Here is a 23,251-nt window from a genome sequence, read left to right on the forward strand (position 1 = left end):
GGGTCATCTGGGTGGAGATGTCCAATAGGCACTTGGTCATTTCAGTCTGGATTAGACATCAGGTGTGAGGACTGTGGGAATATGGGAGCAGAGGGTACTTGGGACAGAGCTGATGGCTGGTAATGTAGGCAATGAAACAGCTATCCAGGGAGAGTACATGAGTTATGAAAAGAAGAGCAAGAACCGCAGGACTGTGGAAACTTCTACAAGCCTGTGAGTCTTATCAGGTGTGTTAAGACAGCTCCCTTGGTCTGTAATTCCCCAAATTTAGGGACCAACAGAGGAAATCCAGCAAGGTAAGGGAAATGATAGGGGACAGTGAAGTTCCAGAGGTGGCTGAAGGTATCCGGGGACACCTAGGTTGACTCAGCCCAGGATTCAGTAGCTCGTGTGATGGGCAGGGGATAAGGAGGGCACACGGGATATCTTTCTGGATGGCATTTCCCTTCAGCTTTTAACTGTCCTGGGCTTTCACCAGACAAGGCACGACTGCACCCACTTTGGGGCACGGCATGGGTGTCCCAGGCCGACCCAGGGTGGGGTGGGGGGGCTGCAGGCAGCAGGGCCTAAGGAGGGAGGTGTGGAGGGAGGAGGCCCACTGCCATTCTTGGTATGGTTCTCTCTCCAGGAGCAGAGTTGTATCTGGCCTCACTCTGGGCAGCTTATAAGGCCTGGTGTGAGTTTTGTTGATGCAAGTGCAGCATAAAAGGAACAAATCCGCCAGCACCAGGGCTGTTGCCACTGGAGTCCTTTTGCATACATTTCTCAAATGATAATTCACTCTACCCAGCCCCCTTCCCCACCCCCCTAGGCCGATTTATTGAAAAAACCACCTTATATGGTAATATTGTTAACACACCGTCAGCTGGCCTTTTTAGGGACTCTGTTTAAAGAAGATCCGCCTCTGGGGTTTTATATTGCTCTGGTATTTATGCCAAAGACACACCAGCCCTCCGTCACTGGGAGAAGGACCTCTCGTATACTCGGTGAGTACTGCACACACAGCTTCTGCCATCCCTTCCTTTCTGAGGCTGCCTGGCCCCCTGGGTGCGGGAGGTGCCTCCAGATTGGCCTGGCTTCCGTGACGCTGGCCCAGCTCACATGTCAAGGCGCTCGGTGGGCAGTGGGGCCTCCGGGCATGCTGCTGCCTTCCAGGAAAAGGCATCTCTGGGCATGGGGCATGCTGGACAGCCCTGCGACTGGATGGTGGGTGGGATAGAACACCTGTGGTCTCTACTCACCCTGCTCACCTGGGCCACTGCAGATCTATAACCTCATGTCCTTTGTCATGATTCAGAATGTCTGAGAGGCTGTTTTAGGGAAGTGGATGTTTTGCAGGAAAACAGCTTCTTCTCGGGGTATTTGAATCAAAGCCAACAATGGTCCCAGGATCCATGAAATGTCTGTGTTGGGAATGGAAGTGTGTTTTCTTCAGTCCCCTTGTGGGTCTCACTCTCCTCTGATTCATGCTTGGCTGAGATGAATTGAGAATTTTCTCAGTCCTTGAAGGCTCCAGGGTCATTGGGGGATGTGGAAACTCAGGGTTGGGGCACGGGCAAGTGTCCTGTGGCATCATGCAGGTTTAGGGCTGGCGGGAACACGACAGTCATCTAATTCATTCTGAAGACACTGAGGCCTAGAGAAGTTAAGTGACCTGCCCAAAAGTCTCACACCCAGCTGTGAAACCACCTACCAATGCCTTCATCCTCCCCTCCGATCCCCTGCAACACATGCATGCACAAATAATTAAGAGGGAAATGAGACCAAGGGGCTGTTTCCACTTTTGTGACCAGAGTTGTGAACATCTGTTTGTGGCTGAGGCAGCTTGGTGCAGTGGTGGAGCTCTTGGAGGCAGACTGCCCAGCTGCCAGAGTTACTTGGTGACCCCAATGTTCTCACCTGTAAAATGGGAGTGCTAGTAATAATACCTACCTGGCAGTGTTGTTGTGGGGATTAAACGAGATAATACATTTATAGGGTGCTCAGCTCAACACTGTTAGGGTCTGGCCCTGAGTGCTTTAAGTATCACCTGCAGGGCTTGTTAAAACACAGATTGTCTTCCACCGCACCCCAGATTCTGATTCGGTAGGCTGGGGTGGGGTCTGATAATCTTCATTCCTAATAAGCTCCCAAGTGATGCTGAGGCTGCAGTTCTGGAACCACACTTTGCACAGGGAGGCACTGAGGGCTTGCTTTTTACTATTCGAACAAGTTTAGACTTGGAGGTTAGCCTTTGAGCAGAAAAGAAACTGAGCTTCCTCTGGTGGAGATGGATAGGTACTTGGAGAAAATGCAATGAGCAATGAGATACTACATGCCAGGTCTGGGATACCAAATGGGCAGTATGACATCATGACTTTGAGGCTAGAGTTTTCTCCTTCCCTTTGTTCATTGCACCAACATTTATTGAGTACTTATTATGTGTCAGGCTCCTGCTCCTTAGGGACAGTGTAGAGGCTTCTGCAATCACTAGGAGAGATGAGCAAACAAACAGATAAAGCCCAGGAGGGGCCGTCACCCAGTCCTGGAGTTATCTGGGAAGGCTTCCTGGAGGAAGGGTACCTGAGCAGGGTACTGATGTAGGACTAGTCCCCAAATCAGGGAAGCATGGTCTTTGGACTGTTGAAGTGGCTCAACTCCAATGAATTAGATTTCAAGACAGGAAGCAGGGACAGTTTAAACAGAGGGGCAGGCAGCGCTGGATTACTAAAGCTTCATACACTAAAGGGTTAGGCAATGGGGGACAACAGAAGCTGACGGCAAGAGATCTGCCCTTTGAAGGGACTGCTCTGTCAGCGGTGAAGAGAGTGGACTGGAACAGGGCGAGAGCGCTACCGGAGAGTGCAGAGGCCCTGAGCTGGAGCACCGCGGTGGCGCGGAATCAGAAATACAAGACCCCAGGATTGGTTGGGAGGGCAGTGGGAGGAGTCGGGTGTTGGGCGTGGCCTCCAGAGTGGGCGGTGCTCTTCTCTCTCGGGCGGTTCCAAGTAGGGGATGGTGATGAAGGCCGCAGCCCCGGAGGTGGAGTTGAGGTGCTAGGGGTCTGGGGTATAGATGCCCTGCAGGCAGTCTTCTAGAGCCCGGGAGAGGGGTCTGGACTGAGCGGATCCGGCAGAGCAAGAGAGAGGCGCAGGTAAAAGAACAGGCCCAAACGGCAGATTCCTGAGGATCAGAAATATTACTAACCAGAAGTCATTTTTAATTTAGTTAAGTATACCAACGAAGTCAAGGTAACAAAGTTGATTAGAGGTGCTGCTGCTAGAATTTTCCACCGCAGGAGCGTTTTTTGTTAAGTTATTTCTCTCTGCCAGGCTAATTGTATGGATATGTGTGTCTGCAGATTATTATAGGCAGCTGCTTAATGTCGTTTGAAGCCCTCACTGCAAAATATTTCTCCAACTGTTGTTTGAGGTCCCACCATCTGAGAGGCCTTCCTTTCAGGACTTACATTTTGTACTGAAATGAAAATGCCTTTGGAAAGTGGTGTAAGTTCAGTCTTCCCTTTAGTTATCATTGATTTGTGAAGTGGATGGTTCAACTCCTTCCAATATGACAGACTTCATTATGGGAGCAAGTTCTGATAGAGAAGAGTAAGAGAGGTCATAAGAACTATGATTTTTGCAGCCCTTTGCAACAGGGTTTGGCAAACTTTTTCTGAGGAAGGCCAGATAGTAAATATTTTATGCTTTGCAAGTCTAAAGGTTTCTGTGGCGACTATTCAAGGCTGCCATCATAGGGATAGCAGCCATAGACGGTATGTAAATGAACAGGTGTGGCTGTGTTCCAATAAAACTTTATTGATAGGCTCTGAAATTCAAATTTCATATAATTTTCTCAAGTCACAGAATATTATTCTTTGGCGTTTTTTGCAACCACTGAAAAATGTCAAAATCATTCTTAGCTGGTGGGGCCCACGAAAACAGGCATTAGTTTGCAGATCCTGATTTACAATTATAAAGCACTTTCGTTTCCACTATTTCTTTTTTTTTTAATGGTTATTTATTATTTTTTTTTGAGAGAGAGAGAGAGAGAGAGACAGAGCATGAGCGGGGGAGGGGCAGAGAGAGAGGGAGACACAGAATCTGAAGCAGGGTCCAGGTTCCGAGCTGTTGGCACAGAGCCGGACATGGGGCTCAAACTCATGAACCATGAGCTCATGACCTGAGCCAAAGTCAGATGCTCAACCGACTGAGCCATCCAGGTGCCCCACATTTCCATTATTTCATTTGCTTCACAATTCCAGGAGACAGATGCTACCCTTTCCAGGAAACTGAAGGCCAGAGGGGGATTCGGGGGAAGGGGCCATGGGAAGGGGGTACCCTGAGGGAGGAGAAGGGGAAAGAAAGGGAAGCTGGAAAGAACTCTGAAGCCAAATCTTGTCTCCTTCAGAGTGACAGGTTGGGGGGCTAACGTCTCTGCCCTCATGTTTGCCTGAGGGTGGCCAGGGAGATGAGTGAATGAACACATTTTTTGGCACTCATTATGTCTTTGGGTTTTGACCACCCTGAGGGGCGGGGTGGAGCTGGGTTTCTAACTCTGAAATCCTCAGTGAAGACCAGATGTGCCGAAAGAGCCAGAATAATTCTGTTGGCTTTCTGTGAGCACAGAATGGTTGTGACCCCGGGAAACCACAGTGACTTTGGCTTTGGTTCAGCTGACACACTCAAGCCTAGCCACAAATTACCAGCAAGCAGCTGAGAAAGGTCTAGAATTTCTCTTGGCAAAGACATTCCAGGAGAGCCTGGCTTCATGGTGAAACCTTTCTTCCCAGGCAGTGTGGGACCCCATGGAGGCCCCACTCCAGGCCAGCAGCCCTACCCCTGTCTTTACCTCTGTCACTTCTCATTTGGTTCTGACTTCAAAAAAGCAGATTTAAATCCAGCTAAAGTGCTGCACAATGGCATTGTTGACTTGACAGCTTTAAGTTGCTTTGTGGCTTGTCTCAGCTGCTGCTCGGCTTGGGAAACAAAGTCCAATCCTCTCCTTCTGTGTGTGGGGAACTCAGCGGGAGACAAAAGGGTCCATTGAAAAGCCAGACAGGCTTGAACTACAAATCACACCACAGAGGGATGCTGAGGGGACCCCAGAGGGAGATAGTCACAGAGATGCAGCTTTTCCTCTCGGCCACCTTCTAGCTTTTGAGGTGGTTTTCCCTTCCTGGTGGACCACCTGCTAGAACAGGGCAGCACAACTGGTAGCCGACCAGCTTGTGAAGAGAAAACTGTCTCCCTGTGATTCAAATCAGGCCCGTGTGAGCAAGCTGTCAGGAGACTGGACTGTGGGGACCCAGGGATCCCAGGGGCAGGGCAGATCAGGTCTGGAAAGGGGCCACTCGGGTGGTGGTGGGGGTCACCCACTGTTTATTGAGCACCTACTGTTTGCTAAGCACTGAGTTAGTTTTGAGGGCTGTAAACATAAACCCAGACTTAGTCCTGGCATAGGAGGGGTGCAGAGGCTCAGAAAGAGAAGTGAACACAGATCCTTTTGTTTCGGCCTTTTGCTGCCAACGGCTCTAGAGAGATGGAGAGACAGAAGCAAAAACACCAAACATGGAGAAGTTAGGACAGTTTCACTAAGGAAGGTGTAAGCTTCCGGCTTTGGAACCTGTTCTGAGTTGATGCCAGCCCTGCCTCTTCTTGACTGAGACCTTGGGCCAAGTTCCTTCCCTTCTCTGAGACTTGGTTTCCAAATCTGTAAAATAGAAATAAAAACATTTTCCCTTGGGGCTTTTATGAGGATTAAATAGGTAATCTATGTGAAGAGCCCCACATTTTTTAAAATTAAAAATACATTTTTACCAAAAATGGAAGCATGGCCAATACTGGTATGTTTCACCTAGCAGTGCAGCTCACCCCTTTTCTGTTGCATTAACTATTCTGCTCTCCCCATTATACAAAGGTTTCAGGCAGTTAGTTTACAAGCCAATTTATTATTCGACAACTTCCTTTGATATTACGTGGCTTCTAATTTTGGTTATTTTAAGCTGTGATAAACTAGCCCGTAGCCAATCTTTGCATTCACCCATGAGTGTTTCCCAAGGATGAAATCCTGGAAGTGCCTTTGTGGAGTCAAAAGTTATGCACATTTTTAAGACCGGGGACAAGGATTTTCGAATTCCCCTTCTGAAATGCAGTGCAATTTGGCACACCTCCGCTGTGAATGCAAACCCACCTCCCCACACCTTTGCCAGATGCCGGGAGGGGGCGGGGAGGCAAGCATCGGACCTGGTGTCCCAGCTAGAGGTGGTGTTAGCTTTTAGCCTGGCCCCAGAGTACTGCTCCCTCTTCACAAGACCCCATGTCCCGCTTACAGATGCTAAACAAGAGCTATCACAGTTTGCTTATTTCGACCCACGTGCAAAACCTCGTATTTACCCTGTTAGGTTTAATATTATTTGACTTGGCTCATTTTCTCTGTTTTTTGAGATCATCTTAGGTTTTGATTCTTCCATCCAACACATTTAATATTATACTCTTTCCAGCTCTGGAAGTTTGATCGGCACGTACCCCATATTTTCATCCAACGCATTTATAAAAATGTGTGACAGAGGACTGAGAGTGGAGCCTGGAGGAATATTGCTGCCTCTAGGTTGATGTTGACTCATTAATTAACACCTTTCAGTGACAGTAATTCAGGCAGCTGTAAATATGCCTAACTCATTTATTGTTCAGCCCACATGGCTTTGTCAATAGGGATATCACAGGAGACCTCGTGAGATGCCATGATCAAGTTAAGGTCCAAGGTCTCCCACCTTCTTCTGCATTCCCAGCCCACAGCAGTCCTGGGGGAAAAGGGGAGGCTGTCACTCGGTCAACATTTGTTCTTGGTAAACCCTTAGTAATTATAAGAAATCACTGCTTCTTTAATAATGCTTTCTTCTTTAACAGTGCCTTCTGGAAACCTGCCTACCTTGCATATCAAGATTAACTGATGTTTGAGAAATCTGCTTTCTTTCCCTTTTTGAACATTAGAACAAACTTTGCCCATCTTCAGTTTTCTGACATCCCTTCATTTCCCACTCTTCTAACATGGTAGGAAGTTAGGATCTTCTCTGCAATCCAGACACTGCTCAGACCAGAAACAATATTGTTTTAAGCAGCTAGGGGAGGGTGCTGTCCTTCAATCTCCATCTCATCTCACACCTTGAGTTCCTCTTACCAGTGTTTGGTCTATCTTTGTTACTCTGAAAATCCTTCTCCTTGACTCCCATTGATTAATTCACTCCTTCATTTTGATGACAAACATTTAAAAGCACACTCTGTGCCAGATATTGTGTTGGGCACACTGAAGAATCATGGGGGGAACAGGACAGACCCAGCTCCTGCCTTTGCAGAGCTACGAACGAGCCGGGATATGCAGAGTTGATCATTGCTCATGCAAGTTCAAGGTGCTGTGGGGCCAAGAAGAGGGGCTACTGACAGACTGGTGGGCCAGAGAGGCCTCATGAAAATGCAGTGTCCATGCAGAGGCCTGGCAGGTGATAGGAGTTAGAGTAGCAAACAGGTGAGGGGAGGGTGCTCCAGACCCTGCGTCTCAAGGTCCGGCAGGGAGAGAAGATGACACAGTTCAGAGAATGGAAAGAAAGTCCATATAGGCAGAGTGAGAAGGCCAAGAGGGGGCAAGAGGGAAGGTGAGCCTGGAGACACAGGCCCGGCCAGACCCTGGGGAGCTCTGTGGCCTGAGTTAGAGGGCTGGGACTTGATCCATGGCCATGGGGAACCCCAGGGGGAACAGGGACAGAGGCAGAGCTGGATTCAGGAAGTCACAGCAGCTTCTTCCCTGGTGTCCACTCTGCTTTGAATGTAACAGGGAAGAGCTTCCTTTTAGCCTTAAAGTGTGTTACTAACCTTCTGCTCAGCCTCGACTTTGCCTTTCTGACCTCATATTCACAAGCCTGTGTCTCTGTCTCCTCCTTGCTTTGTCCACCTTTGATGTGAGGCCACGGAAGAGCCAGGGTCACAGATTTCCATAGCATTTATCTCCTTCCCGGCCTGTGGTCAAATGTTCTGAATGAAGCTTCCGGGGCCTTCCTCCTCAGCAGCCACCTGTTTTTCCTGGACTGCTGAGAGTTAACCTCCCTGAGCCCAGGGCCTTTCTGTCTTCCACCTGTCCCCCTGGGGGACCCCCAGGCCAGGGGGCAGTCTGCACGCCCTTCCCTGAGCTTCTGTTGTTTCTTCTTTGTAACCGAGCGCCAACGAGTCGTCAGCTGTTGTCTTTTAGCCTCCCTGAAAGAAAGAAAACCTGCAACAGATGTGGGAAAAATGAACTCCCTCACCACTTTGCAGCCATCCCAATGCAGTGATGAGCATCAGCGGACGGACTGCTGCTTTCTCCACCCGAAGAGCCAGGGACTGGGCTTCCTGTCCAGAATCCTCTCTCCTCTCAGGCTGCCCTTCCTCCCCGAGCCGCTTCTGATGTCCACATCCTATAAAGATATCCATCCTATTAGATTAGTCCCATTGAACACCAGTCAGATTATTGACTTCATTCTGCCTTAATTACCTGTCTAAAGACACTATTGCCAAATATGGTCCTGCTCTGACATGCTGGGGGTGAAGACTTCAACATATGACCTGGGGCAGTGGGGACACAATCCAGCCCGGGACAGCAGGCTCCAGGGAAGAAGTCCAGCTGCCAGGGAGTGGGAGTTCAGGCCCATGTCTGCTCTTCGTGGAACTGGGCCCTGGTTGGAGGTGGAGTCAAGCTTCAGAACCAAGAAGCCTGTCTCCAGCATGATTTTGACAAGGCGCTGACTAGTTCTCTTCTCCCCCTGCCCCAAAGGTGCTCCAGCCCCCGGTTCACTCGGCCACACTCACCATGTGTGAAGAGGAGACCACTGCGCTCGTGTGTGACAATGGCTCTGGCCTGTGCAAGGCTGGCTTTGCTGGAGATGATGCCCCCCGGGCTGTCTTCCCCTCCATCGTGGGCCGCCCTCGCCACCAGGTATGTGCTCATCTGGACCCAAGGCTTTGAGCCTCTAGGAGTAAACGCTGCATGGTGGAGACTACCTGACGTGTGTGTGTGCGCGCGCGCGCGCGCGTGTGTGTGTGTGTGTGTGTGTGTGTGTGTGAGCTTTGTGAGTGCATGTGTTGGGGGTGGGGGGGACTCGTTTCCAGTTAACTAACAGAGCAAGACCCTTCAAATAGACATATCCAGGACTAAACCCAACATAGCCCAGGCATGCAGGGATGGTATTATGTTTGGCTCAAGTCTTTGGAAGAAACTTGTAAAAAATACCTGCAAGTAAATAAGAACTTTGCTTTTAAGAAATGTACACTCTGTGAACTAACTTGAGATCACAGGCTACAACAGAGGCAAAATATTTCACCAGGAGGAGCACAAAGGAGGGAGAGATTAAATATGAGTGGAGGGACCAGGGAAGAGAGGCTTTGCAGAAAAGGGAAAACTGAGGATACGGAGGATCTCCTCATATGCAGAGAAGAGCAGGAGCCAAGATGTGGGGACGTCAGAATGTAAGCAGAGGGTATCTGAGGAGAGCAAGTGTGAGCCCTGTGTGTGTGAAGTGAGGGAAGAAGCGCATGGAAGGCCCTGCTCTCTCGGAAAATGACGTTGTCTTAGGAGAGAGAAGAGAGACGAGCCCACAGGAAACCCTCCCCCTTCTCTCCACGCCACCTCCACATTCATCAGTACCTGCCTCGCCCATGTCTCATTCTGTCCTGTCTCCAGGAAGAAAGATATCTTTCCCATCTGTATCCTTCTTCACAGCCCCTCCAGTGCCTAGATCCCCGTAAGTGGAGCCCTCGGCCAATCTGCTTCTTCCTTGTCTTTTGCATTACAGGGTGTAATGGTGGGAATGGGCCAGAAAGACAGCTACGTCGGGGACGAGGCTCAGAGCAAGCGAGGGATCCTAACTCTCAAGTACCCCATTGAACACGGCATCATCACCAACTGGGATGACATGGAGAAGGTATTGGTGGACTCCCCCCTTTTGGTATAATAATACACCGTCATGACCCTCGTCTCCCACAGGCCTCTGTCCTGTCAAGTGCCTCTAAGATGTGTCTCATAGCCTTCCTTCCTTCTTCGTCCATCCCCCTGGTCACTCCCCGTGGGGCTGCCAATGGCTCTCATTGGACGGCTGCAATGGCTTCCTGATTTCTTTGTCTCCAGCCTCACCATCCAGTGAATTCGCTGCACTGCTGCAAAGCTAGTCTTCCTAAAAACAGATCAGATCGTGTCCCTCATCTTCTCGAGAAGCTTCGGTAGCTCCTCATTAACTGACAGTAGCTTCCTAACTCCCTGTCTGGGGTCTGAGGACCTGTCCTACCTAATGCCCAGCTTCATCCTTTCAAACAGCTTTCGCTCTAGCAGGTGCTCAATGCTGCTGCTGCCTCTATGGGGGCAAATGGCTTCTCTCCCTTTCATTTTTTCCTGTCATGACCTCAGGGAGCTGCATTAATGCCATATCGTTATGATGATTCTCTAATGAAAGTTCTAAGTAGGACTCTCTAGGGGTTTCTAGAAATGTGTGTGTGTGTGTGTGTGTGTGCGCACAAGAAAATGCAGGGGTAAGGGGGGGATTTTTAAAAGGTAGTTTGTGATCAACAAAATCACATGTGGGAAATGCTAATAGAGCCTTCCTAATATTCTTTTGATATGTTCTGCTGACATTTGTCTGAGAATCCTTGTTTTTGCAAGGAGTGCCTTTTGAAGTGCCATAGAATGCTTATCGAACAGACTGCGACCAGAAAGGAGGATGTTGCTGTGAAATCTGTAATACACTCTACTCTTGTCTAAATCCCAGATTCAGTTATTTGGGGTGTGAAGCTTTTACGCTGTGCAGTGGCTAAGAGCACAGACCCTGGAGTCCGTGGCAGGGAGGTCTGGCAGTGGGTTCTTCCTTCTGAGCCTCAGTTTCTCCATTTGTGTAGATAAAAATACTTACTTCATTACGGTTGCTTTGGAGACTGAATTAGGTACCCATATGATCTCAAGACATGGAACACTGTACTCAGTAAATGGCATCTATTACTCATAGTATCTAACAGAATCTAATTCAAAAACATAATAGACAAAATATTTTGGTATAAAAATATTTTAGCAGTAATTATTTTAGTAGTAATAATGTGTGACCTCTTTAAAGAAATTCCTAAACATATATTATACACCTCAAAGAAAAATAGGATAGGGGAAAGCTGTCAAATCTTCCCAAATTCATTTATAGGCTCATTGCCTTTCTAATAAAAAACTCACAATTTTTAAAATTGTATATATATATTTTAAATTTTTTTAACGTTTATTTATTTTTGAGACAGAGAGACAGAGCATGAATGGGGGAGGGTCAGAGAGAGGGAGACACAGAATCTGAAACAGGCTCCAGGCTCTGAGCTGTTGGCACAGAGCCCGACGCGGGGCTCGAACTCACGGACCGCGAGATCATGACCTGAGCCGAAGCCAGCCGCTTAACCGACTGAGCCACCCCGGCGCCCCTAAAATTGTATATATTTAAGGTGTACAAGCTGATGGCTTGATACACATTTATATATGTAAGAGCCACCACATTCCAACTAATCAATGTACCTACCACCTCACATAGTGACTTTTTTTTCCTTGTACTGAGAACACTTAGGATTTACACTCTTAGCAAATTTCATATACACAGGACAGTATTGTTACCTATAGTCACCATGCTATACATTAAATCTCCAGAACTTATTCATCCTGCATTAAGGCTTTGTACCGCTTGACCAACATCTCCCTGTCTCCCCAACCCCAGCTCTTGGTAACTACCATCCTCCTTTCTGCTGCCATGAGTTTGAGTAAAAAAAAAAAAAATCACAATTTTTAATTCTGCAGGGTAATCATGAATAACGTACGTTTGGAGAAATAAATAAGGCAAAATTTATGAGAACACAATGAGTAAGGAAAACTATGAGAAGCTTGCCATGTTCACATATTAAAATATAATATAGTATACAAATTAAAATAGTTTGGTACTAGCACAAAGGTAAAGAGGAAATACATGATAAATGAAACTTTGAACACCAAAGGGAGAACAGGGTTGGTCAACAAATTATTCCAGAACAACTGATGAGTTATTTGGGGGATGGGAAGTCTTTATGGCCCCTACCATACACCATTTCACCAAACACATATAAACTGAATATAAAAGTTAAATATAAAAATTCAAATGGTAAAGAAATACAGCATAGTAAGCGTGAGCATTTATCAAATTTCTGGTGAAAGAAGTCATAGAGGGAAAAAATGACAAATGTGATTTTCAAAAAATCATGGCTTCTAGTATGTGAAAAACATAACCAAATGTAAAAGGCAAACAATAAGTTGCAAAAAAATTCACAAGAGCAATGAAGATTAATATAAACAGCCAATGTAAATTGATGACAAAAAATACAAAGTCTCCACTGGGCAAATAAATAAAGGACATGAACAGATAATCCACCAAACAGAAATTATAAAAAGTTGCAAATCTGAAAACACTTAAACTCATTTGAAACAAATGTAAATTGTCAAAGTAAAACAATGAGGTATTATATTTCGCTACCAAATTATTTCCTATATTAAGAGTGAGAACCCTGGATGCAGGTAGGGGAAAAATGGGCTTTCTTATTCTGGAGGAAAGAGTAATTTAGCCTCTTTGCTGGTAAAAAGAAATGAAAAGGTCTTCTGGGGTGCCAGAGTGGCTCAGTTGGTTAAGCATCTGACTCTTGATTTCGGCTCAGGTCATGATCTTATGGTTCGTGAGTTCGAGTCCCGTGTTGGGCTCTGTGCTGCAGAGTCTGCTAGGATTTTCTCTCTCTCTCTCTCTCTCTCTCTCTCTCTCTCTCTCTCTCTCTTTCCCTATCTCTCTCTCTGCCCTCCCCCCATCTCTTTCATAAATACATTTTTTAAAAAGGTCTTCCAATCACCATGCTAATAGCCTAGTAATTCCACTTTTAAAATTCTTTTCTTTGGAAATGCTCTGAATAGAAAAAGGAAATACAATATGTACAAGATAGCTATGATAGGATTATTTATAAACGAAAATCAAAGATACCATGAATAGTAATACAATTAAATATATGATAGCATATGATGAAATGTTGTATAAGCATTAAAAATAAATGTTCAATTAATTAAAAAGAAATGTTTACTATGAAAAAAGAAATTATTTATGTTACACGCACCAAACAGTGGCAGGAAACAAGATTGAATGTAAAAACATAAAAATAGTGTAACAATAAATAAATACAAGTATATGAAATAAATAAGTCATGATAGTAATAAATTTGAAAATGCTCAAAGGTGAAAGATTAGTAAGAAGAAAAAGCCAAAGTGTTAACTATTATTAGATGATGGAAATGTGGGAGACTTTTACTCCTTTTAGAAATAGTTCTATAATTTTAAAATTATCAACATCTCTAAGTCTTAAAGTACTTTGTAAAAGCTCTAAAAAGTTAAGTGAAAATGAAGTGCAGGTATTTGGCCTCAACAGCCATGATTCGGATTCCTGGACCCAGGGTCCAGCCTGGGAACCTGCACCAACAGCAGTCACCCCAGCTCGTTCTGTGATAAAGCGTCTGGGGCCCACATTTGAAGAAATACTGACATCACTCAATTAAGACTCATTGCCATTCATATCTCTGTTGTGAAACTTACATAGACAGGGCCTTGGCTTCTGCCATGTCCTCTGCCTCAGATGCCCTTCTCAGCCTCTGGAGACCTTCCTTTGCCTGCAGGGCCCACTCAAATCCCCCAGATAATGAACTGCCTCCTCTTTTACTCAAAATGTGGATATATCTTTCTATTTTGTCTTCCTGGGTGTTTTACTCCTCTCTGGGCCTTGAAACCAAGATCAAGGGACCATGTCTGATTTCATATCTGTCCTCACTACAGTTAGCACCATCCTAGCACAAAGCCAGGAGTCCACAAATATATGGGTGCAATGGAAGCAAATGACCCTATGCCCCGCCTCTGAGGAAATCAGAGCCCTATGTCCCTGCCACTCTGCTGAATCCCTCTGAGATGTAGAGTCCTATTTGGTTGTCTTGGATCATTGGACACGGTGAGAAGAAATAGCTTCCTCTAAAGCAGTGATTCTCCACAGGAGCAATTTTGCCTCCTGGGAGACGTTTGACAATGATTGGAAACATTTTTGCTTGTCATAGCTGGAGAGGTGCTACTGGCATCTAGTGGGTGGAGGCCAGGAATGCCGAACATCCTGTGATGCATAGGTCAGCCTCTCACATCGTGGAATTATCCAACCTGAAATGTCAAAGTGCTGAGGTTGGGAAACCCTGCTCTAAAGCACCAGCCTGGCCAGTAATAGACAGTGACAGTTCAAGCATATCTGTCAGGTTCCCACAGAGAGGTGTGAGCAGGGGGAGGGAACCAGGAAGAGTCGTTGAGGCACCCAAGTACTAGGAACAGAGGAAAGCTCTTACACCCTAAGCCTGAAAGGTGGGTTAGGGGCAGTGTCACTAGAGCTGGAAGAGGAGCCACCCAATAGGAGCTGGGCTCACAGTGAGCCACACCATTGCTTGGAGAAACACCCTGACCTCTCTCCCTCTTCCCACTCTCCAGCCTCTTGCTGATGTCTTCCATCCGCCAAGCATAGCCAGAAGCCAGGAAGCAAGGAATACTGAGAGATGCAATGGGTCTGGCCCCCCAGGGAAGAAAGTCAGAGGAACAGAAGAAGAGTAAAGAGGAGGGAATTTCCTATGGAAATAATCAAGACGCTAAGTATATTGGCCCCAGATCTGAGTCCTGTCTAGGGCTCTGTTGAAAAGGAATGTAAACTCCAAAGGTTAAGCAGAAATTCCCAGGACTGACAGTCTTCTCTTCAGACCCATCCCATGCTGTGGACATTGTGTCATGCTCCCCCAGCATGTACATGCCAGTGGAATTTTATAGGAGACTCCTCAGCTCATTTGACTTTTGTCTCAACCAGATCTGGCACCACTCCTTCTACAATGAGCTGCGGGTAGCACCTGAGGAACACCCCACCCTGCTCACAGAGGCCCCCCTAAATCCCAAGGCCAACAGGGAGAAGATGACCCAGGTAAGAGGCCAAGAAGTCTTAAGCATGACACAAGAAAGCAGCATGGATCCCTTCTCCCTTTCACACAACAGTGCAGCAAAAATTTTTGAGGACATGCTATGTGTGTAGTCTATGTCAGGCCCTATGGGAGGTGGGGTGGCGTAAATAGGCACAGCCCTTGCCCTAAATAAGGTTACAAACCATCCCGTGAGCCAAGAGGTGCTGTGATTTCTGCCAGATCATCCTTCATTCTTCGTTGTCCTTTCAGATCATGTTTGAGACCTTCAATGTCCCTGCCATGTATGTCGCCATTCAAGCTGTGCTCTCTCTCTATGCTTCTGGCCGCACAACAGGTGAGCAGCCTGTAATCTGATCCCTTCCTGACTTGATGTGGGGGGGCAGGTGCTGTAGAGAAAGCTGGGCTCCTGCAGAAGTTCCTGCTCAGAAGATTCAAAGGGACAGTCAAAGTGCAGGGAAAACCCTGCTTAGGGATAACAGAAGGGAAGCCCATGTGGAATGCATTCAGGTCTACCCAGTAGAGCTGGCAAGAATTTATATGAACGAAGCATGACAAGTACATCCAGCGAGGGCTGTTTCCCTCACAGCAGTCAGTCCCTGAGCTTACATACACTTTCTAGCAGTATTGGAATGTTTCTGCTCATGCGCCTGTGATGGTGGACATGTATGTGCCCTTGGTATAGAAGGGTGCTCAGGGAAACAGAAGGAACTTCAAGATAGAGCAATTTATAATGGGGACTCGATAACTTCCATGAACATTGTTCAACATTCATTCATTCAAGTATTCATTGATTCAATGAATGATTGATTGATTGATTGATTCATTCATTCATTCATTCTTCAGACATTTCCATTACTCCCTACCAGGTGCCAAAGACTGCACCAGGCCATGGGCGTACAATGACAAATGAGACAGCCCTGCCATCCCAGAGCTAATGGTCTAGTGGGGGAGAGGCAAAATGAAAAGATTGTTTCACTGCTGATGACAAGGACAGTGATGGGGAATGTATGATGGTTCTATAATTCACTTATTTGTTTTACCATTTATCTACTGCTGGACTTTTAGGTTGTCTCCAGTTTTTATTTTTTATTATAAAATATGCTGTGATCAGCATCCTTGTACAAGTGCAAACTACCGGTCTCTGGATGTTTATTTCGTATCGGGCCCTTACTGAGCCATCTTATTAGCTCTGGCCATGTCTCAGTTGATTCTCTTGGGTCTTCTAGGTATACAGCCTCATCATCTGTAAATAATGACAATTCTGTTTCTTTTTGATAATACCTCTTGTTTCTATTTTCTGTCATATTGCATTGGCTAGAACATCCTCGACTTATTAAATAATAATGATTCAATAATAATATTAGTGTTTCTCCACAGATTATGATATGGATTGAGATTTATTATCGTGTTGAAAAGCTCATTTCCCTCCATGGTTTAATAAGTTTCATCAGTCAAGAATGTTATTTTTTTTTAATTGGATGGTTTTTATGGTCCCTTCCAGATCTAACATTCTCCATGCATGTGCATATGTGTTAGTTTAATGCCAGAAGGATGTGCAGATTATCCAGTCTCCTTAAAGAATGTGCAATTGAGATGCACACTGACAAGTATGCATTACTATGAAAGTGTTTTAAGGAATACAAGAAGGGAAGATGTTTTACTTGCCTTCCAGAAAGCTACCTTCTCATTTTGGAGAATGAATTGATGTACACAAAAAATATTATTATTGATCCTTATGGTGGGTGAATTCTCTTAGCTGCTAAAGAAAAGTATGGTAATTGAGGATCATTTGGCAACTGGTCCCAGAAAGATGAAAGACAAGAAGTTTTCATGGGTCCTATCCCTCTGTCCATAGGCATCGTGCTGGATTCGGGGGATGGCGTCACCCACAATGTCCCCATCTATGAGGGCTACGCACTGCCCCATGCCATCATGCGTCTTGACCTGGCTGGCCGTGACCTCACTGACTACCTCATGAAGATTCTCACAGAAAGAGGCTATTCCTTTGTGACCACAGGTATCCAGCCCCTTCCCTGATTCTCACTTGAGCTCAGAATGAAATCTGATCTAGGACCAGGTGTTCTTTGATGAGAAGTCTGTGGCCCCCTGCCCTCAAACTCTCCTGGGATAGATGAGGAGGCCCCTAGGCTGGGGCTGGGCCTCTGGACAAGACCAGGTAGTCAAGGCGGCCTTATTTATGGAGGAAGGTTCCCAACCAAGATGCCCTCGGGAGGGCGACAAACCCTCCTAAGTGCCCTTTCAGAGCATTCCCTGCTTCCCCAGGGACCTGCTACCTCTGTCCACATCCACACCAGGATCAGAGATGGTTTTTACAGTGCTAAATGGTAGCAAAAATCTGATGATGCATTTTGTTTCTTAGGGGCATTTGTGGTTTGTCTGAGGACACATGGAATAAATAAGGTCTGAATTTCTAAGGGGAAGTTGTCATGCCTCAGTGGCCACCCTGGACAAGAGGAGATCTTAGGCAGGGCCCTTCCTAGATTGTGTAAGATCACAGCAGATTCTCCTCCATCTAGCCGGAAATGTGTCCTGTAAGGCCCTCGGGAAGGCCTGTAGCTTTGTCAGGGCAGAGTAAAGATGGCAAGGAGAAAAGCCCATGCGAAGTTTTGCCTGGGAATCAAGATTTTGAACTTGCACTTTAGGAAGAGGAATGAAAAATTAACATTTATCCTAAGAATGAATTCAGAGTAGAGGAGGAGGTTTTCACGGAGATCAAAATAGGACAAACTGACAGAACAGAGTATCTGCTTTCTGTCATTTCTCCTCTTACTAGCTGAGCGAGAAATTGTGCGAGACATCAAGGAGAAGTTGTGCTATGTCGCCCTGGACTTTGAGAACGAGATGGCCACAGCAGCCTCCTCTTCCTCCCTGGAGAAGAGCTATGAGCTGCCAGATGGGCAGGTCATTACCATTGGCAATGAGCGCTTCCGCTGCCCTGAGACCCTCTTCCAGCCTTCTTTCATAGGTGAGGTGTTGCCCACTGTCCCTGCTGATCGAGAGCGGGGGTGGGGGGGTGAGGTAGAGGGGTGGGGGGACGGAGGGAGAAACACCAGGAGCCGTGCACACTTTGTTTATGGTTTATACATAGCCCACATTTTCCCAAGAAGAACCAAAAACACATCAACAATACAACTAGATAAAATCTAATTTTTTTTTAAATTTTTTTTCAACGTTTATTTATTTTTGGGACAGAGAGAGACAGAGCATGAACGGGGGAGAGGCAGAGAGAGAGGGAGACACAGAATCGGAAACAGGCTCCAGGCTCTGAGCCATCAGCCCAGAGCCCGACGCGGGGCTCGAACTCACGGACCGCGAGATCGTGACCTGGCTGAAGTCGGACGCTTAACCGACTGCGCCACCCAGGCGCCCCAAAATCTAATTTTTTAAATGTTTATTTCTTTTTGAGAGAGAGAGAGAGACAGAGTGCAAGTGGAGGAGGGGCAGAGAGAGAGGGAGACACAGAATCTGAAGCAGGCTCCAGGCCCTGAGCTGTCAGCACAGAGCTCGATGCAGGGTTCAAACTCATGAATCGGGAGATCATGAACTGAGCCGAAGTCGGACGCTCAACTGACTGAGCCACCCAGGTGCCCCGATAAAATCTGATTTTAAATAAAAGTATAGGAAAATCAAAATAAAGGAAAAGCAGAACAGGGAATATAACATAAAACTAAGAATAAGGTTAATACACAAGACACTTCTTGGATGGCCCAACATTTAGGTCACTGGGACCAAAACCCACAGTGGTAAACAGAATGGGTGTGGGGGCAGACCTGGTCTCAAGTCCTGATTCTGCCCCTTCAGACCCTGTCACCTTGGATGCGTTACCTTCTTCAAACCTCAGTTTCTTCATCTATAAAGTATAAATAATGATAGTACCTACTAGATAGGGTTACAACAAGGATTAAATAAGAGAATATTTAATACAAGGACAACTACTTTTTTCGAGGAGTGTATAAGAAGAGATGGGCCTGTGAGCAAATGCTGATAGATGGTGTAGTGTTATATACCAACTGCACAAAGTGATAGAAGCCTAGGAAATCAGTGAAGGCTTCTTAGAGAAGGTGAACATTTGAACAGCATCTTGAAGAATGAGTATCATTTGATGGTATCTGGGGACGGAAGGAGTGCAGGATGGGAATGGCCTACAAGGAGGATGGAAGGCTACCTATAAAGACATGGAGGTGTGAAAGGTCATGTTCTATTTGGGACATGATGGGAGAAGTAGGGGTGTGTGTGTGTGTGTGTGTGTGTGTGTTTGCACACAGGGGAAACTGGAAGGAGTTGCCAGACCCCACGAAGAGCATGGTGTTTAATCATACTAGCAATGAAGATCCCTGCAAGTTTTTAGCTGGCAGTGTAGCAGGGTCAGGTTTGTATTTTAGGAAGATTCCTCTAACCTCAGTGTGAAATTCTGTCACATGGGGAAACTACTAGAGGTGGGGGAGACTAGGTAGGTGGGCACGAGCTGGTTGGGCATGCAGGCCTTTCACTGTGGAAAGTCTTGGTGCCAGGCTAAGGTAGCTAGATGTAACCTCTAGATTAGGGGGCTGTCAAAGATGATATGATGGGTATATCCACGCAGTGGAATACTGTTTAGCAATAAAAGAGAATAAAGAACTGACGCAGGCTCTAACATGGATGAACCTTGAAAACATTATATGAAATGTTAACATTAACATAACATTAAGTGAAAGGCGCTAGACACAAAAGGCTACGTATTATATGATTCCATTTATGTGAAATGCCCAAAGCAGGCAAATCTACAGAGACAGAAAATAAATATGTGGTTATCTAGGTCTGGGCAAGGGGTGACAGGGGAGATGGCAGTGTCTGCTAATGGGGACAGCGTTTCTTTTTGGGGTGTTAAAAATGTTCTGAAATTAGGTTTTGGAAATTAGAGTTTGCACAATCTGTGAGTATACTAAAAGCTACTGAACTCTAAAGGGGTGAAAACTATGATATATGAATTCTAGCTCAATAAGGCTTGAAAAAAGATGACACAGTGGAATGTTCCCTTAGAAATATATCTCAGGTGGGGCTCCTGAGTGGCTCGGTTGGTTAGGCATCTGACTCTTGATTTCAGCTCAGGTCATGTTCTCACACTGTGTGAGTTCAAGCTCCACATCAGGCTCTGTGCTGTCAGAAGCACAGAAACCTGTGCTTCAGATTCTCTCTCTCTGCCCCTCCTCCTCTAGCATTCTTTCTCTCTCAAGATAAATAAACTTAAAAAAAAAAGAAAAAGAAATGTATCTTGGGTGAAAAATGTGACAGGTCAGTCAGAACAGGAAGAACCACTGGCCAGTTAGAGGTCTAATCCTGGGAGGTGATTAAGGGTGTGTACTGAGGTCGCTGCAACAACAGAAGGGTCACTTGAGGAGCTGAAAGTGTGGGTATTTATGACGTGATGGATGTTGACAAGATACTACGACCTGTACTAGGCATGGAGTCTGCCGGGATTCATGAAACCACCTACAATTCCATCATGAAATGTGACATCGATATCCGCAAGGACTTATATGCCAACAATGTCCTCTCCGGGGGCACTACCATGTACCCTGGCATTGCTGACAGGATGCAGAAGGAGATCACAGCCCTGGCCCCCAGCACCATGAAGATCAAGGTGGGTCCTGTCCCAGTTCCCTCCACCCTTTGGGAAAATACAAAGGTCCCAAAGACCTGCCTACTTGGGAGATGCTCCAAGTCTCTCTGCCAGGCCCATAGCTTGGTGGTCTCCTGGGCTCAGCATCGTCCTGGTCTAGGGCAGATTTCATCTCAGGGGATTATGCTCCTTGGGCACTGGTGAGCTGGAGATACGTTTAGCATGGTATCTCAAATGTAATCACGTGATGTCATATGAGAAGGGGGTGAAAGAGCTTGGGATGACGAGAATATTGAGGGGGTTGAGGATGCAATCAGGAGGAGGGAAATGGAAAGAAAAGAAGGAAGCAATACTACAGCATCTTTAGACTTTAAAAGGGCTGTGTTGCCCCAGAGGAGGGTCAAAGTTTCGGAGAGAAAGTGTGGCGTGGGTCAGGCTGCTGGTTCACTCACAGACACATCACTTGATTCCTGGGCAGCCTTTGATCTGTTGTCTCCTCTTGGTTCCGGTCCTCCCCATGTGGCTACTCACCAGGGCGGCTCACCTCACAGGCCTCATCAGAACAGGGGCCCACCCCAGCCTCTGGTCCCCAACAACCATACAGAGCTTTTAGGGCTTCTAGGAGATTTGCTTCTAGCAGGGTTAGAAAAAGAGTTGGGAATTGAATACAGATAATGAATAGATTAAAAGTTACAAAGTCTCACAGTCAAGGTGGTCTCTGGGAGTAGGCCTGATCTGAGGAAATGTGTTCTAAGAACCTTTTTCACAAAGGAGGGCTGCCCTAGGCCTTCCCCCTTTCTAGCATATGGTGCTCAGCACAGGGAAGCAGAGTAGGTCACCGGGAGCCACTGGAGCCACCGTACTTACTAAGGCCTGCCATACCGGGGGCATTGTGCCAGGGCCAGGGCAGGGGCTTTTTACCAGGATCATGTGTCAGGATCTCACACCTCGCCTCGCCCCCAGATTCTGGCTCAACAGATTCGGGGTGTCCCATCACCTACATTGATAAATGAACACCAGCGTTTTGATGCATATCCCAATTTGTGAGCCACTGCCCTGAGTGATTCGTAGACATGATCACTGAGAGGGTGACTTAAATAAGACAAGAGGAGGGGAAAGGGCACTTGAAGCAGGAAAAATACAGAGCACAAAGGTTCCCCATGGTGTGTGTATGCAGGGACAAACACCCCCAGCCAAACTGGACAGCAGGATTTGTACAGAAGAATTGGGGAGATGAGACAGGCTGCAAGGATGTGGAAGAAGAGATGTGAGACCAAGGACACCAGCCCAGGACAGCCCAGTGTTTTCTCACAACCAGAGTGGCGCAGCAATAAAGTGGCCATGCTGTCCTTGAGGTGTCAGTCCAAAGAGTGACCAAGTGACTTTTGTCTGACTGAATAATAAGATAACTTTTAAAGACTCTTCTTCCTCTCCAATTCCATGATCTCTGCAATTTAGGAAATATGTAGAGAGAGCCTAAGTAGACAAAAAAAAAAAAAAAAAATCCAGTGTCTGGTTTCTTCTAGCACTGAATTCTTAGACCCTTTAATAGCAGTCTTTCTGGACCTGCTTTTAGGTGGAGTTCAAAATTGTTTGACAGGACAACCAATTTCTAAAGGCTAAGCTCAGGACTTGCAGGGGCAAGGATGAACCGTGTGTGTATGAACTTGAGAACTTGTCAGATATAAGTGGCTGTTGACAGATGAAGCTCAAGACAGGGTGTGAGTGGACCGGCTGGCTCGGGATTGGAAGACTCAGACTGGCTGAGCCGCCCATGCGTCCGAACTCCAGGCAGGAACAGAGCAGCACTTTCCCTGCAGGTGTTTGCACGGGTCATCTATGGCTGAGGCACAAGCAACTGCGAAATCCCAGGGACCTAACACTAAGTGTTTGTTGCTTGTGCATCTGCAGATCAGCTGGGAGTCGGCCAATCTAAGTCACGCCCGGCTAGGCAGCCCTGCAGGTCTAGCCAGCTCAGGTCAGGTCCGTATCTCATTGTGGGGCCCAGGTGAAGGGCCAGCAGCTTCTCAAGGGAAGCCCTTCCCCTGAAGGTGGCAGAGGCACAAGAGAGCCTGCCCGGCTGCATGCCTGAAGCGCATTTCAAGCTCCCGTTTGTATCACGTCTGCCTAAGTCCCATTGGTCAAAGCAAATACAAGGCCCAGACCAAAGCCACAGGGTGAAGCAACGCATCCTTCCCATGGGGGCGGGGTGGGGAGAGGGAGGGACAAAGATCTGAGCAGCAATCTAATCTACCACAAGGTTTACCCTGTTTGTTTCTGACCGTGCAGCTGTCCTTACCTGGGGCAGCTCGCTCTGTAATGAGAGGATTCCCAGACCACCTCGCTCTTGCCTTGGGGACTGACGGTGATTCACCACATTTATTCTTTGCAGATTATTGCTCCCCCAGAGCGGAAGTACTCAGTCTGGATTGGAGGCTCCATCCTGGCTTCTCTCTCCACCTTTCAGCAGATGTGGATCAGCAAGCCTGAGTATGATGAGGCAGGGCCCTCCATTGTCCACAGGAAGTGCTTCTAAAGTCAGAACAGATTCTCTGGGGATCCCCTTGAGACTGCTCTGTTACTAATCATGAAATATTAAAACCTGCAAGCCTTA

General features: G+C 46.7%; 1 protein-coding gene across 2 annotated transcripts; it reads left to right on the forward strand.

The window, feature by feature from the left end:
• The first annotated feature begins 883 nt into the window (after window positions 1-883).
• On the forward strand, window positions 884-23,251 carry ACTG2 (actin gamma 2, smooth muscle). Of its 2 annotated transcripts, none has more exons than XM_030310873.2 (9): window positions 884-986; window positions 8,782-8,943; window positions 9,800-9,928; window positions 14,909-15,019; window positions 15,267-15,351; window positions 16,873-17,034; window positions 17,812-18,003; window positions 20,477-20,658; window positions 23,030-23,251. In XM_030310873.2, exons 2-9 carry the CDS (start codon window positions 8,818-8,820, stop codon window positions 23,171-23,173), a joined length of 1,131 nt encoding a protein of 376 aa, XP_030166733.1. In that variant the 5' UTR covers window positions 884-986; window positions 8,782-8,817; the 3' UTR covers window positions 23,174-23,251. The 2 variants fall into 2 exon arrangements, with proteins under 2 accessions (XP_030166733.1, XP_030166735.1); XM_030310875.1 differs by lacking the exon at window positions 884-986 and adding an exon at window positions 3,012-3,133.

This window comes from Lynx canadensis, chromosome A3, assembly GCF_007474595.2.
Source record: "Lynx canadensis isolate LIC74 chromosome A3, mLynCan4.pri.v2, whole genome shotgun sequence".
NCBI lineage: Eukaryota > Metazoa > Chordata > Mammalia > Carnivora > Felidae > Lynx > Lynx canadensis.